This window comes from Ascaphus truei, chromosome 3 (assembly GCF_040206685.1).
Source record: "Ascaphus truei isolate aAscTru1 chromosome 3, aAscTru1.hap1, whole genome shotgun sequence".
Classification (NCBI taxonomy): domain Eukaryota; kingdom Metazoa; phylum Chordata; class Amphibia; order Anura; family Ascaphidae; genus Ascaphus; species Ascaphus truei.
Genome location: NC_134485.1, coordinates 77,873,481 through 77,890,812, shown reverse-complemented (window position 1 = coordinate 77,890,812; position 17,332 = coordinate 77,873,481). Strand labels below are relative to the sequence as shown.

Here is a 17,332-nt window from a genome sequence, read left to right as displayed (position 1 = left end):
TGTGCCGGGTAATTCTGTGTACTCGGTACACCCCTAGTCTACAGCTACTGTAGATTCATATACAAATACGGTACTTGCTTGTAGAAACATGCTAAGTGGATCAGGAACTTTTCCGCGTGATACCTTAAAAACTAGATAATGCCACAGGCATAATATTATACCAAGTGTGACTTTTCATCTATTTTACGTTCACTGTGTTGTCAACCATATATATGCCTGCGAATAAATGACAAGACTAGCAAAATTCAAGTTAATCATCTTTTATTGTTATTAAAAAGTTAGTGTTTTATTCTCCAGTCAAAATTGATAAAATGTACAGACGATACTTCAGTGTTAAATAGAAAACAAAATATATGAGTGGCGACTTGTACTCTTAAAATGCTGAATATTTATTTTCTTCACCCCCCCCCCCCCAAAAAAATATATATATGAAATGATTACGTCTAACAAATGAAATGAGATATTTCTAATACTGATCTTCCACTAAAAAAAAACCCAAAAAATAAAAAATAAACACCGGCTAGTCAAAGTGGCTCTTTTACACAACATAAGGCATTGATACATTTTATTGGATATACAATACCTAAATATGGCTTTGCATGGGATTTCAAGACCACAAATATCCCCTTTGTTAAAATTGAAATGGCAAAAGGTCCTTTTGAAGGCACTCTTCTTTAAACAGTGTTATTTTATCTCATCAGGAGGGCAACTTCTCCTGAAATTCAATGTACAACTATTGCGCATCATTTTAAATAAAGACAGACATACATTTTAATCCAGAAAAATTGTATCGCCAGTTTCAAAGGGCCCAAATATTCTCTCCAGAGCAATACGACTAGCAGAATTCTATAGTTAGCATTGCACAGCCAATAAAAATACCACTTGTGGTGCTTTTGCATGTCTCAGACAGGTCTGCAAACCTGTCTTTCCCCGTTATCGCTTAGCACAGGGGTGCTCAACTCCAGTCCTAAAGCCCCCCCAACAGGTCAGGTTTTCAGGATATCGCAGCTTCAGCACAGATAGCTCTATCAGTTCCTGCTTCAGGACTGGTGGCACAATCAGAGGCTCAGCCTTTGACCGAGCCTCTGATTGAGCCACGTGTACTGAAGCTGGGATATTCTGAAAACCTGACCTGTTGGGCGGGTGGGGGGGTGGGGGGGGGCGAGGGGCTCGAGGACTGGAGTTGACTTAACGGCCGGCCGCCTTTCAGTTTCAATCAATCGTTCAGTCAGTGTAACTCAGCAGCTACAATGTATCCTTGTAACTGTTACAGTTTACAGCTCAAACGGCTGGGAACATTTGCAACAAATTATCCCAAACAGGAAAGTGTTGCAAAGATCTTGCACTGCTTGGGAGGTGGGTTGAAGCCAGCTATAGAAATCAAAGGACGCTTTAAAAAACTCGGTAAAAACAGCATTCAAAGTTGAATAATATTTTTTTTTTTTTAAATGCAGTAAGTATTATCTAATAGTACAGAACTGATTTATTTAACATGTAGGATATTGCATGGATTGCTCCTTTAAAAACCCTACATTGTATATAACCTGAAATCTTTGTGATAATCATGGATACAGTAAAATAAAATATGAATCCATTTTCTATTGGAAGCCATTGACAAATTGTTATGCATTAGGGGAATCAGCCCATCTTAAAATATCAAGTTATTGCAAGAAACAACATTGCATTAAAACCTAACCATGTTGGCATTGACAAACCAGATTTTATGCTGTAAAAGGTGAGGCTTATTTTAAGAACAAAAAGTTAAAGGATTTTCAAAACAATCTGCACATTCCAGCTATGCGGTATAATAACCAACATCCAATTTTATACATGTACATTAAAAGAGAATTCTCCGCATCTGTGTTAATGCAGGCACTAAAATGAAATAAGTAAGCATTTATACAGCAGGAGATATGCTGCATATAAATGTTTTTTGGGACTGGAGTGTATTTTCAGGATACATTGGTGAAAGTCTGCATTGTAGCAAAAAATATTGACCAGTACATTGGTTTATATTTCTCATCTCTGCTTGCCAACATTCAAAACTTCTATGCAACAGAATAATTTATTTATCTAATGAAGACCGTAACCCATCTCTTTTAAAATGTACACTGTTAGTCCAAATGAAAATGTATATGTATCATTTATTAAAGTGCTTAATTCTATGAAATGCTCTTCATGCAGCAATTGCACCGTATTTCTAAATATAACCTGTAATGGTGTAGGGATAGCAGGTTGGCCAAATGCATTATATAACCTTATTACTATCAATCAGTTTACGGCCAAGTAATGTAGTGTATTATATATTATATGGTAGTAGTGATACAACACTTGTCATGCCTCTACTTTCATATCAAGGGTCAGAGAGACCACACCAAGTGATGATAACCTCTAGATCAGATGTATGCCATATAAACCGATTGCTATAAGGCTGCCATTCTACCCTGTTACATTAGAATTTAAGACAGGGGTGCTCAACCCCCAACAGGTCTTCAGTGCTGTGGGAGTGGATCCATCAGTCTTTGACTGAGCCATTGATTGAACCACCTGTGCTGAAGCAGGGATATCCTGAAACCTGACCTGTTGGGGGGGCTTGAGGACTGGAGTTGAGCACCCCTGATTTAAGACAGCCCTTAAACTCAGGCAATCCATCCATTTTACAGTACTTAGCCAAGCATGAAGTGGGATATGACACAGAAAAGTATTGGCTATCCATTTAACTATGACAAAGAACAATGTTGTCATAATGAGTGGCACTGCCCCTATATGTCTACTGTACTTTCTTGGTTTCAAACAGCCAATATATGCTCTATGTATTTTTGCATAAAAATGTATACTTTTTTTAATCTTATATCGTCCACTTTAGATCTCCGATAGTCTGCCTACAATGGTGCAGCTTTAAGAAACGACTTTTCAGCCATCTTATCAAAGTCGTATTTTAATTTGGACTCATCAGCGCAACAAATATTACAAATTAAAATCAAAGTAGTACGTGATTTTCTCTTTAAAAAAAAAAAATTCTCCTAAAAACTATTTCACTTCAAGGTGTAATATTAAATCAACAGCTTTTCTATAAAACAAATAAAACGTAAAAACGAAATGACCTGCTCATATAACAGTGTAAGATTAGGGGATAAACACGCTACTTTTAGAGCAGGCTGTGTGCGCGCGAACATCCATGCTGCAAAGTGGGGCCGCGGGCTGCAAAATGTCTAACACTAATGTTCTGTTTGCAATCTTCAACTCTGAAAAGTCCCATCATGCCAGCATTTGCAACTAACCAGAGATCTGCAGCAGCCCGTGTTGGTAAATAATGTCAGGAAGTTAAGCATACAGCGAAGAATCCGTCAATAATGCAGGTTGTTCATGTAGTAAAGAGCAAGCTTAAGTCATCTTACTCAATTTTTCAACTTGCACAATCCCCAGAAATTCAAATAAAAAATACCTGTACTCACTGTCTTGTTATGGTTGCTCAAACCTTTCATAGCCTTTGCAAATGCGATGTGCTTTTCTAACGCAATAAGGCACTGCTGGTTTTGGATTGTCAACATATCCTGCATTTCCCACACATCTTTCATGCATGCAAATCACTTGAGTGCAACTTTTTGTAGGATAACTGAATATTCAAGTGTTGATACCTCATCATATTAGAGAGTTAGATAGGATACAAGTAAGAGGGTGGTCCTCTCACATGTAGTCCTTGAAAGTTCATCGGCATTAAATACGGAAACTCCTTTAAGCAGATCAAATAGGACAGGCAGAACGTGGAATGTGGAAATCCAACCCCATATCAGTGAGTAGCAGAAAGATTTTATTTAAAAGGGAAGTAGTGACCCGTTAAACACCCTCTGACAAAAGTCTCTTATTTTATGCTCACACTTGATCTCTTTTGTTGCTGGAGAGATGTCAACGTTGTCTTGATGTGAAGGCATGCCTCGTTTGAATTTCAAACTTAGTTACAAGTAATTGAGATGAAATACGTACGTATCCATACTGTTAAAGCGCTAAAAGTGGCTTCGTTTAGGAGTCCTTATTCAGAACTCATGTGACATGAGAATATATTTTACGATGCTGTAGATACTGTATAGTGTGAACACTTTGCCTACTAAGCTAAAGGTTACTAGGAAGCAAAGACGTTTCCTTGCTTAATCCAATTTTATGCGCATAGGAACTGGCTTCAGGTTCCAAATAAAATATTAAATGGCCGCCTGGCGAATTAAAGCCACAGAATGGTTCCATAACGGACCATCGTGATGTACAAGTACGAAGATGCAAAGACTGAAACCTATCCTCCTACAAACTGGATTTTGCTAAAACTCACTAGGTGAAGAAAGGATCTTCCCCGTGTTTCCATAAAAGGTCCCCACTCCACACCGACTCAATCTCTGTAAGCCGACTGGTGACCAAGCTGTCGATCGTCATATGTGCTGTATCGCTTCACGTGGATACGGCGCACCCGGTCACGGAACTCAAAGCCCTCGTCGTCTTCGCTGTGGGACGCCTGGCTGCGTGCACGGCTTGTGGCTTCCAGCAAAGAATTGTCAGGGACGCGTGGGGTTTCGTAGAGTAAAACGTTTAAGGTTTCTTCATAGATGCGCGCCTCGGGGAATTCAACCTAACCAGATCAGAGAGAGGTATTACTTGAAGTGAGTAAAAGCCAATAACCATTAACTTGCATGACAAATATATAACAATGGTAGCTTTTGAAATCCCCCGGAACGCAACAAACCAATGTGAATCAATGCAATTACACTAGTAAATGCCATATTTACCAATCTCCATTAGCCCATTTAACGTGACCTCAACTAAATTATTAGTGACGTAGTACTAACTAATGCAACAAACCTGATCTTTTTACTCGTGTAAAAAAATAAATGTGACTTTGTTCCAAATGAAGTGCCTAGGAACTCAGCCTAAAAGGTATTCATTCCAGATTCACCAAGGTTAACACCAGGAAATGACGCTACATTATTTAAGTCATACCTAGCCTTGGCGTTAGTCACAGGCAGACTGACATTTGTCTCTCGCTTGGATTCCAATTCAATCCTCATGGTAAAAGTAGTACCTTTGTCTGCTTCTTTTCAGTGGCATACACTATGGAGGTACAGCAAACTTCTGCAAGCTTTCGTCCCTGGCCATAGAAAGACCAGCAGCAGATCTCATCGCCGATCACATCCTTGATAAATAACACACGGCCGTTAAAGCGCAGAGAGAGCTTGTCGAACAGCTCAATATTTTTCAGCAGGTTGTCATCAGAGTTGCTAGAATGACAGAGAAAAGGGAAAATCAGTTGCTAAATCCCAAATCAGCTTTGACGGTCAAAAGTGACAAATGAATAAACTGATACATTTGCTTTATAATCAACTCATCTTGCACCACAGACCAGATCTGTTTCCAACGACTCTTCAGCTCTTATACAGAACAAAGACGTCAAAAATTAATTACCGTACTTTACTATTTCTACTTCTTCCCACTGTCAGGTCAAATTCTGCCGAGTTATTTTGACAATAACCTGTACAAACAGCATCCTTTCTAAAGTTATTTTAAAACAGATTACAAACATCTGCAAATATAAAGATTAAGACATTACCAAGAAGGACACCACATCATCAACAAACAGAAATGCTGTAACCAAGTTAGCTTTGTTCATGCTTGAATTTCACACGTCACTCAAGTTCTTCAAATACATACTTTTCCTCCATCACACAGAAACCTTCTACCAACAGAGAATATTTGTCACTATATATTACTATTCCAGTTTCACTGCATCCATTTTAGTTGGGGTAGTAGGTGACAAGCCAAACATTGAAGGCAAATAATACATACACACACACACACACCTGGTGTAAGAGTATTTGTTGTTGCTTCTGTTGTAAGTCAGCTTGACCACGGGCTGTTGGGAAAACATGAGAACACAAGGAGTAAGCCGAGGTTAAATAAGGAGTTCAACTTCGGTCTAATAACCCTGCTGGATAAATACACCCATCGATAAAGGGAGAAATAGAAATGCAGTGAACTGCAATGTTTTGTTGCTATTTAGGCTCAACATAGTAAAATGTTTTGAACACATCATTACCAATATACCGAGTTAACACTTTGCTGACAATACAACTCAACTTCATACTATATTGTGTAGGGGCTTTAGAAGTGTGGGTGCGCGCATATGTAGGACTGGTCTTTGACTTCTTTTTACATCTCAAATCTTGCATTTAGATGGTTAGCTCTTCTGGGCAGGAAGTCCTATTTGATGCACATAGCCTCATTTTGTTTCCCTGCATTGTGCCTGGTATAGTGTAGCTTTGAAGAGCTGCATACATTGCTATGGCTATATTTATTCTAACATACAAAAAACAGAAGAACTCTGGGATTTCACAATGATTTATCAGAGTATAAAATATTTCCAAGCAGCAAAAATGCCGACTTTCTACACTAGCCCAATTTATTTCACAACGTGGCTCCTTACCAGATCAAGTACTACCTCCAATCTCCTGTAATATATCCTGGCTGTACACTGAATTCCTAACCTTAACAATGCACAATAAAATTGACGTGAAGTTAAAAAATTTTTTTTGAAAACACACCTTGGCAGACGATCCAATCAGTTTCTCTTCTTCTTTGGGAGAAGTAAGAATAGGGATATTACAGACTGGCTCATAGGAGTCATTCGTATCCTGAAAGAAAATGCAGGAACACCATTATTAGAAATATCAGTGTATTGCTGGCAGCATTGTACTTTCTGTGCTGCTCCCTTCTTTATAAAAGGAAGCACTCCAAAACACAAGGATCCTCGCAGGATCAGGCTTTCCCTAGGATAACCCAGCAACATTAATGGCACCAGTTAACACTAATGGGACAGAAATCCTGAAAAAGGTGCATCAGCGAGCAGAAGAGGATATGCCGAAAATAGCTGCCGTTATTACACTAGGCGAGTAGAAGGACCTACTAAAATATTTGAAGGGCTGTGTGAGCAATAGTACTTCTAAGATATTCAAGGAACAGAAATTTATGCAGATGAAACCTACGGTATTCCTGCGCTCAAAGGATGAGGTGCCTTTCTTATTTTGCTAACCACTTTAAAAAAAGCAAAGCCTCTCACAAACTGTGAAGTGGCTAATGTATGTATATATGCATGCATGTATGCAGTGCCACCCAGGTACATAGCGCTTCACAGCAGCAATACACGTGACATATTACAACAGTGGAAATAAGAGCTTCAGACACGAAAGGGAGTTTCTGCCACGAAGTGCTTACAATCTAAGCAAATATAGCCTGTTCTGGTTATGTCAAACTGAATAAGACGACTGTATTGATAAATTAGTTGGAAAATGTAATGTCCTTCCTAGTGTTACCATTCCACTTAGTTGTCATCAAATCATACTTACAGTGAGGGTTTATACATAGTCAGACACCCCTACATCACCTATGTCTTTGCTTTCTATATGTGGTTCAGATGATGGGACTAAAAATGGGAATTATAGGTACAGTAATGCATTTTGACGACTTTTCAATAAAAAAGGGATGTTTTATTAGTTAAAATTAAGATTAAAGGCCTCATTGGAGAAAACAGGGACAAGACATTTTCAGCCACATGTATTGGGAGACAGCTGATCTCAATAAAATATTTTTTTTTTTTTTAAAACAAGCAGCGGCTATCTTGAATAAACTTTTTTTTTTTTTAAAGACATTTTGCATGTTCTATATTATTGTGAGGAAGACCGAAAAAATTGAAATAAGTTCTGAGATATTTACAACAATCAAATCACCTATGAATTAGCTAGAGTAACTGGAGCTGTTTTTAACAAAGCCTAACAAAGTTCCTTTTACAAAAAAATAAATCAGCCATCAAATGATTACTTAGATCTTTACAATACATTTGTCCGTCTGTTGTAAATGTTGTACTAAAAATTAAATTGTTCACAATTATGTATTATATTTATTCTACTAAACAGAAAACACATGTACAATTTATAAGAATACCTGCATTTAGTACAAATCCGGTGTCTACATGTTATTAAAGTGTTACAAGCTATTTTAGTTTAGTGTAGGAAAATATTGGTAATGTCTCAAATGCTGAATACTCTGAAGGCACATCGGAAACTGACGTATTCATAATTCATGGGCTCATTTAGAACACTTCCATCCATGTATCATGTGACAATGTGAAGCGTACAGTTTCACAGGCAATTAGAATGAGGCCCGTGAACAAGCTAATCCCCCTCACCTGCAAAGAGGTTTGGCACTTTTCTACCAAGCCCTGAATGAGGTAATATTTGGCTTCGGCCATTAGCTCCTTGATCTCATGTCTGCTTTTTGGGAGAACAATGGTGTCATCGCGAAGATAGTTTAAAATGCTCCCAAAGTGCTTCCCACAACGGTCAATAAGAATCCAACCTGCAAAAAGACAAGTGCATCAATAAAACTTGCCTAATCCGCAGATGTAAGGAAACCCTAACTCAATAAAATAAGTGAGGTGGCTGGAACCCATTTAGTATTTTTGACACTGATTAGACATTCAGTTCACACCATTTATTGTAAGTGTAACAAATAATGTGATTTAAATTACAGAAGATTCAAGTATTGTGTCCGTGTGCGGGCCATTACATAGACTCCAAGGTCTTTATAGCAGAAGTTTCTCTCGTGCCTTTTGCTTGTTACACCCTCCACATATCACACTTTAGTACCCGAATTGTGCCTAGAATATCAGCCCTATCACACAGGCTTTGTTACAGATTAATAGGCTGTTCCTGTTGAAACCCCCGTTTTCAGACACCCATATGTTTAGAAGTATAAATAGCAGATCACTGGAAAAAAAAAAAAGTATTGTCACATATTCAAGAATTAGAAAGTACGCTCTGAGCTTTATTTTGGACACATTGGAGTTTTCTCAGAGTTTATTTTACTAGCCTCCTCTAATCTTAAAATTAATTTGTGAGCCTGCCGTCTTTGGTGATAAACATTCGAATAAATTCTAGTGCTCGGACAGACCCCAGCCCTTTATTAGGAGTTCCCCAAAACTGAAATCTATGTTAAAGTCTCAACAATACAAGCAGAAGTATGACAACATGAATGGAGGTTACATCCAGAAGTGCCATGTGTGGTATAAAGTCTCACTCACAAACTTTTGTATTGTTTCTGTTGATACGGTTAAACCTACATTAGCCTGCAAAGAATTCAAGACCTGCGGAGATGCAGTTATGTAGAAGGAATGAGTCCCACAATGCCTCTCCCTACCAATAACAAAAAAATCAAATGCCTTCTAGTGTTTATAATTATGTCTCTAATGGTTTTCGGCTACTGGGTTGTACCAGACAATAAATTAAAATTTCAATCCGCACACTTGCTGGACATCTTAACCTTAACAAGCCACAGACTGTCACTTTTATTACTTCTGTGCGGATCGGTTCTGGTAGTCCTGAATTCATCCTTTACATTGACATGCCACACACACACTAGTTTCATTGCCCATCATTCAGCGGCGTGCTGCATCTTCATTATAACACGTTGTAGTGCAGAAAAAAAAAACAACGTTTCGGGGTGTAGACCCGCCCTTTGTCGGTTGTATACAAGGTGCCGTTCCTCATGTCTTATATATACCCAAAGTGATCAATTAGGATCCTGAACCAGAAAACTTTCCATCTGAATGTATATGACATTATGATAGCGGGTGTATCTAGAGAGGTACACAGAAAGAGTCCCTTTGTAGGCGCACCCAGACCTTTATAAAATAAAAGTGGTCAGGGGAGAAAAGAACAGGTGTGTGTAACAAAATCTCTTTATTCAATTCAGTGAAGGTGTGATAAAAATAGTATATATCTTCATGTTTGCTAGATATACTATATTAAAATGGACACTAAACAGGTCCAAAAAGTCGATCCAAAAAATCTACTGTGGGCCTCCAATAGGCGTAGGTGTACAGTATTCCTGGCTTTTGTTGAGTCAGTGTAGTATCTTAGAGGTTATACATGCATCTATAATCGTAATTGAGTGGTGTGAACCACGAGGTGGGTATTGATCAGTTTGAATTAATACCTGATGATATTGGTGTAGATTCAAACCCTATTCCTCACCCTCAGTTGCTCAATTATCCAGATATATTAATCGTATGTGGATATGCACTGTAGTTCTAGTACTGCAGTGAAATTAAGCAATCATACACCTTCACTGAATTGAATAAAGAGATTTTGTTACACACACCTGTTCTTTTCTCCCCTGACCACTTTTATTTTATAAAGGTCTGCGGTGCGCCTACAAAGGCACTCTTTCTGTGTACCTCTCTAGATACACCCACTATCATCCTTTGATTTACTCCCTAGGCAGCACGCCTCAACCACCAAGGGGTCAGAGCGAGGTTCCTATCTATAGCTATCTGTATATGACATTAATTACTGTGTCAACATCATTAGCATATTTAACTTTTTATTGCAATCTAGGACTAAATACAAATAAAACAATATAACATACTTATACAAGTCAGTGCAAATAAAATATTAAAACCTTTTTTCTGATTAAAACCAAGTCGAATAACTCCTATTCTAACAAAGTGGTAATATTTCCATTTTACTCATTTTTCAAAAAGATAATTACACATACAAAAGTTGCAATATAAATGTTTTAAAGATATTTTACAATGTATCATTACAAGAAGCATCTAATCACTTTGGCTGCAATGTAATTAATGTAATAATGCGCTTTTCAACAATACATTTAACCATCTTTCTGGTAAATTTACTTGCTCCAAAACGTGCCATTGTAATTGAGAAATATTATGTTTAAATACATGAACAGGTTTTCCTATTGCTGTCTACTTTTTTTTACTCTTGGGATCGTAGGTTCTGATATTATTGTTATATTTATTTATTCTTATTTTTACAGCACATGATGCTTGTCCCACATGGACATTTGAGTAGATAAAACCTTTCATTGAAATTCTATTCCCTTTTAATGGTTTTATTACCAAGTCTAATTATACTACTGTCATTATTACAGTTCAGGCAAGAAAATGCGCCTGACTTTTTACTACACAATGATTCATTTGTAGATTTTTTTTACATTCATATCTGCTTTTGTTAAATAACCTCCTATATTTTTACCTCTTTTGTACAAAAATAAAGATGATCCCTAAATATTCCATATATTTGATCTCTTTGTAAGATTTGCCAATATTTTAATACAGATCTTCTGATGTCAAAGAAATTAGCACTATATGTTATTACAAATGGTAATATCTTCATCATTAATATTCTGTGACCTCAGAAGAGATGCAAGAGGAATTTGTTTTATGTCATATTTTTGTTTCAATAATATATCCTCTATTGATAAACATATAATTTCATTAGCTCGTCTTCCATATATTTTGTCATCTGTTGTAATGCGTCTCCCTCGCAATAGTTGACTTCTAGGTAATCCTTTTTCAATGGTGGATAAGGACTAGATGACAGGAACATATTTAAATCGGTTGGTTTTGTAAAGACGTCAGTATACAAAATCCATCCATGTATTATACACTACAACAGCCCCCAAAAATTGGGGGTGCTAAGACAATTACGTGACACAAATTATGGAGGAACCAACCAGAACAGCGGCATTACTAGATTTGGTAATATCAAACAATGTAGAACTAATAACAAATATTCAAGCCAGGGAAGAAGATTTGGGAAACAGTAATCATACCATGGTAACATTTGAAATAAATGATCAACTAGTGGGAAAGCTACTTGAAGGTTGAGTACGGGAAAATATTCAGGAATAACTAATGGCTAACAACATTGTAAGTACAGCTCAACCCCCTTATAAAAACGCTGTGCTTGGAGTCCAAAGAATCACATCGCGCTATAAGCGGATCGCGTTAGAAATAATGTACAATTGTATGCATTGTACAATAAAGTATTTAAGATAAGAATAATCGTGTTGTAAAATATTCATAAATACAAAAATTGGGAGCCACGCTTGCATCGCGTTATAAGCGGATTCACGTTGTAACGGATCGCGTTATAATGGGGTTGAGCTGTAATAGCCAGCATGGATATACGAAGGATATGTTGCGCCAAACTAACCTTACTGGTTTCTTTGAGGAGGTAAGTAGGAATTTAGACCAGGGTAATACAGTTAGATTTCACAAAGGCTTTTTGATATGGTTCCACACAAGAGGTTAGTGTACAAAATAAAGAAAATTGGACTCAAACTATTTGGACCTGAATTGAAAACTGGTGGTCCATATCTTTAACCTCAATGTATTCACTAAAGTAGATCATGAATCAGACATAATTCAATAGATTTCATCCATTTTTCTGACAGTCCGTAAAAAAAAAAAAAAAAACACGGCTCTCCACGTGTAAAATGAGTAATAATGGCCATCACTCTTAAGTGTATGTGTATACACACACGCGCACACGCGCACACACGCACACACACCTCAGTGCATCATCTGTGCACCTGTTGGCATCAATAACTACCACTTTAAACAATTGTAAGTGGTTTTACATTCCTATTTTTAATTTACATGTCAAATGTTAGTCTATGTGTTCCCTATTCCCCGTCAGGTAATGTGGTAGGCAGAAGCATCTTACCTTCTTTGTCTGTGAGGACCTCCATACGCCCGCTGAACATCGCTTTCAACATGGTGTCCTGCCTTGTGAGGACCTGCACTGTAGTATAGTACAAGGAGCCCCCGACATTCAGCCGTACATACTTGTTTCCCAGGCAGCCCCCTTTAAAGTTGTAGGTTTTCGGTTTGGCCCCCGAGGCCGGACACATGGCTGACAGACAAGTGTCTCCAGACATCTCTCTCTGCAAGTAGACTATGACTCTGCACACGGTGGGCTTCACGTGTGCCGCCGTGGTGGGGTGGTCCAGGAGGAAGACACGTGCTAGTTAGCAGGAATAGGGTGCCTGCTAACGTCTCATAATCTTCTCAACACTGGCAAACACAAGATGAAATAAAACAAGTGAAAATGTATTACTATATTAAGGGTTGTGTGATTGTTCCAACTATGAAGATTTGCATGTCTGTGTGATATAGAGAATATATATATAGATAGATATATAGATAGATAGATAGATAGATAGATATATGACCTTTCCTACTGCTATTTAGAAGCTGAAGGTAGACATCTGATAACACAGTTACTTAGTAACCATAAATTAGGAGAAAGCCAGGATGTAAAAGAAATCTTTAAAAAAATCGAGTTAGGCACTGTATACATGCATTAATTTGGTTGATATATTCAATGTTTATAAATCAGATCACAGAGCATATTGTGGGTTTCATCATGGAGACAATGACATTTGTACTCTATCTAGAATCCAACCCAGAGGACCCAACTCCTCAAATACAAGAGAAATGCACATCAGTTCACCAAGGGTCTACTCAATATGATCCAAAACCACTAACTTGTGGCAGTATCATATTTAATAAGGCCCCAAGTCGTTATGCAGTTCAAAATTCTTAACAGCACGAAGAGGACTACTGGTGGAGACCGCTAACCAAGGAAGAGAAATCCACATTCTGTGTGCAATGTTGAGGAAGTCTGGCTAAGAGCAAATATGTTCTGAAGTCTGCAATTTTTGCAAGCAAAAATTGGAGGGTTGGCTACACTGGGCAGCCTTGCAAAACTCCTGGGAGGCCAAGATATTTTACGACTGCAACTCTGGGACTCTATAACCCGTCAGAAAGTAGGTGTGGGCCACTAGATGTTTCCAGTGGGTTCCTAAAGAATTGGAATCTTATTTGCAAGGCTGGTTGTATCACTAAACTGGTTTCAACCTTAGCTGATTGTTATTGCCTCCATATGCAGCAACTCATTCTTTTGTGAAACCCTCATTCCGTATTTACAGCTAGGCTGCAGATTCAAAGGCTGAAATCAGACTTTCTGCAAAGCAGGCTAAGGCTTTGTCCCCGCTGGCGCTGAGCTTGCTCATGCTTGGAGAGCTCTCCAAGCATGAGCGTGGGTTGTCCTTTAAAATTTCGCAAGCGCTCACGGGGAGGGGGGGGGGGGGGGTGTAGGGGGTTTTGCGACGATGCAGGGGAAGCTGAGCGCGCTAGAGTATAAAAAATTTGTTTAGCTAAGCGCAGAGTGCCGGTGAACGTGTGTGCACGCGCATCGCGTGAGCGGGGACTTGCATATATATTTATATGCAAGTCACCTCGCCAAGCACCGCCCGCTCAGCGAGCTCAGCGCTAGCGGGGACGCAGCCTTAGGCTAAGGCCCCGCTCCCAGAGTCAGCGCACCTGCGCTGCTGACAGGCGGTGCGCTGAGATACACAGACCGCGATCTGCGGTCTGTAGGGAGCGGGAGCCGGAGCGGGAGGTGGGCGGGAGGTGGGAGGTTTGATCGGGAGGTGGGCGGGAGGTGGGAGGTTTGATCGGGAGGTGGGCGGTTTGACAGGGAGGGGGGGCGTGGCTTGAGCGGAGGGACCCGCTACTCTCCCCCCCCCCTCCCTCCACGGACTCGGGCTGGAGCTGGAAAGTAAGTTTAAACACACACACGCAGGCAGGCACTCACGCACTCATACACACACACACACACACGCGCGCACACACAGGCAGGCACTCATACACACACACACACACACAGACAGAGGCAGGCACTCACGCACTCATACACACACACACGCGCGCACACACAGGCAGGCACTCATACACACACAGACAGAGGCAGGCACTCACGCACTCGGGCACACACATACACACACAGATAGGCATGCACGCACTCAGACACACACACAGAGAAAGGCACTCACCTGCTGTCCCTCCACACTCCTCCCCGCTCCCCGAAGCCTCTCCTCCTCCCGAAGCCTCTCCTCCTCCCGAAGCCTCCCCTCCCCATTGGCTCACAGCCACACACGTCACGCGTCAAAGCTAGAAAACACCATTCTCTGGTGTCTCCAGCGGCTGACGCGCTACAGCGTGTAATCAGCTGTGCAGCCAGTGGGGACCGGGACCGGCTCGCGAGGATTCCCCTGCTGGTGGGGAACTCGCGACCCGCCGCCCGCGCCAACGAGCGCAGCGGGACCGAGGCCTTAGCCATTCAGCTTTAAATGAATGAAGCACTTGCCTCGTGCTGTGCCTGTGTTTGCATTAATTACTGGACTGCTATCTTTGGATGCACTACATCACTTTAGTTGTTTGCATACTTATTACAAAGCATTTTCCCGTCATTGTGACATTATTGTGCTGCAATCAAAGATCTAACACAACTATCCCCATATTTACGGCTCCCCATCTCCTGAACATCAGGTCAGATAATTATTAATTATAAGCTGTTCATTTTCTGTGCAGCTTATTCATGCTTGTTAGTAATGTGATTAGGGTTTAAAAGAAGTAAACTTCAAATGTCAGGGAGGGCAAGAGAAGTAAAAACATAAGCAAATATTTCACGCTCAATCAGATGTCAGCCTAATTAAAAAACAAACAAAAAAAGAGCTTACAGGGGCTGTGTGTGTTTGTTAATTTCAGTTGCTAAATCAGGATGGAGGTTAGTGATCCCTCCACCCTGTTTCCAAGCTCATCCCACCTTTTTAATGGGTTATTTACAGGTACTTGGCAATAACTGCAGTCTATTAAAGCCAGCTCTCCCTCCCTTAGGCTGGGGCCATGGTACCGCAGACCGTGCGGACGTACGCTGAGCGAACAGACTGCCTTAAGGCAGTGTTCGTGTCCATGCAGCGTGCGGGGGCGGAAGCAGGCACGCGTTGCGCAAGAAATCAGTTCAAACTGATTTCTTGGCGCGTCAGGCCGGTCACGTGAGCCATGGCGGGGCATATCTTCCCTTCCATTGGCTGCACGCCGAGCATGTGACCGCGTCGCGGGAAGACAACATTCTTGTCTTGCCTGCCAGCGTCACAGCGCTTTGCGAGCCCTCACACACGGCCACTGGGGCCTGCCCCATAGAGGGCTGCGGTATGTGGAGCGCACGCCTCCGCACGCGCCGCAGCCCCTTAGGACCTATAGATGGGCCATTCCAGGACGGGGTTGTAGGCTTAAACTACTTTGGCCAAAGAATTTAGCAAAATGACCCTTGCTTATAAACAGATAAGTATTTAACTATATAGTATGACAAGTTAAATGTAGCACAAGGCCTTTCTGTCTTTTGTTATAAACAGAGAAGCAATACCTGAAACTGCTATGCACTCAGTCCTATCCTACTGTATATGAATTCATTGTGAGAGTCAACAGTTACAACACTGCCAAGCCTCGGGAGACAAAGGCCCTTTGCAGAAGCGGCCATGCCATTTGTTTTCACATTGTTCCCCTCCCCCCTCATGGGAGGCACCTGATTCGCTAAAACTAAGAGCTGGAAATCCCAGTTCAGATGTGTCAGTCATCCTGCTTCCGGCAATTTAACATGGATAACTCAGGGGTAACAAATAGAGAGCGGATGAGTGTGTTTTAAAGACAAGCGCCACTAAACTATGATGAAATCTTGCCTCAGAATGTTGCTAAATGTGTTTTAATATCTGTGGAGAGACTTGATATATGCATATATTGTGTCCTTTGTCACCAGGGTGTTGAAAATTAAACAGTGGGGTTTTGTTCACCTCAGAAACAGACAGTGTTTCACGGAGGAAAAACAGATACGGTCTCTTTAATAGAATAAAGGGATAGCAAGCTATACAACAAAAAAACAGGCCTAACTCCTTCAGGAGCACTAACTACACTAGCCAGTGTGCTGACAAAACTCTGCCCAGCAGCCTTCGCCCTCTCCAATCCAGTTAGCAGACCCTGGAAACAACAGTGAAAAGAAAAAGAAGATATATTAAGGACACCTCTTTATCAGGGGGAAAGAAGTCTATCCCGACCTGCTTCAGCAGTCAAAGTGCAGCGTCTCCCCTTGCTGGGGGCCCCTCTATAAAAAAAACATGCACTCTTCCCCCAGCAATGAATAAGATGGGGGAGAGGATAACCTCCTGGGTCAGAGGTCAGAACGTCCTAGGTCTCCGCTGGGTCAGAGGTAATTTTGTCTCTTGTTGCGGTGGGGTAAGAGGTCAATTCTTTTATCTCATCGGGTCAGGAGGACTTTTCTCTCTGACACGGAGGTTCCGTCTCTCTCTAAGTGACTAATCTGTCACATGTCTGTGGTGGGTCAAGTGCTTTGCCTCTCTGGAGTCCCTGCAGGTTCCTGTGTTGGCCTCTGTTACATAAGCAATGACCATACAGTTGCAAGAGATTACATTTCCTGGACCAAAAACGGACATAAAAAAAAAATTATAAGTAGATTTAACAGCAGTTTTAACTTGTAGGAAGACAGGCGCCTCTGTCTGATTCCCTGCTTTCTCTCTGCTGTTAATAAACCTGCTGCAGTCAGTGTGCGAGTCTCTGTGTGTGTTACACATT

At 40.5% G+C, this 17,332-nt stretch overlaps 1 protein-coding gene across 1 annotated transcript; it reads right to left on the bottom strand.

Moving 5' to 3' along the window:
- Positions 1-244: 244 nt before the first annotated feature.
- On the bottom strand, positions 245-12,949 carry TNFAIP1 (TNF alpha induced protein 1). Its single transcript, XM_075594352.1, has 6 exons — positions 12,567-12,949; positions 8,222-8,391; positions 6,582-6,671; positions 5,841-5,893; positions 5,066-5,261; positions 245-4,615 (listed from the first exon to the last, which is right to left on the bottom strand). Exons 1-6 carry the CDS (start codon positions 12,778-12,780, stop codon positions 4,379-4,381), a joined length of 960 nt encoding a protein of 319 aa, XP_075450467.1. The 5' UTR covers positions 12,781-12,949; the 3' UTR covers positions 245-4,378.
- Between the last annotated feature and the right edge of the window lie 4,383 nt (positions 12,950-17,332).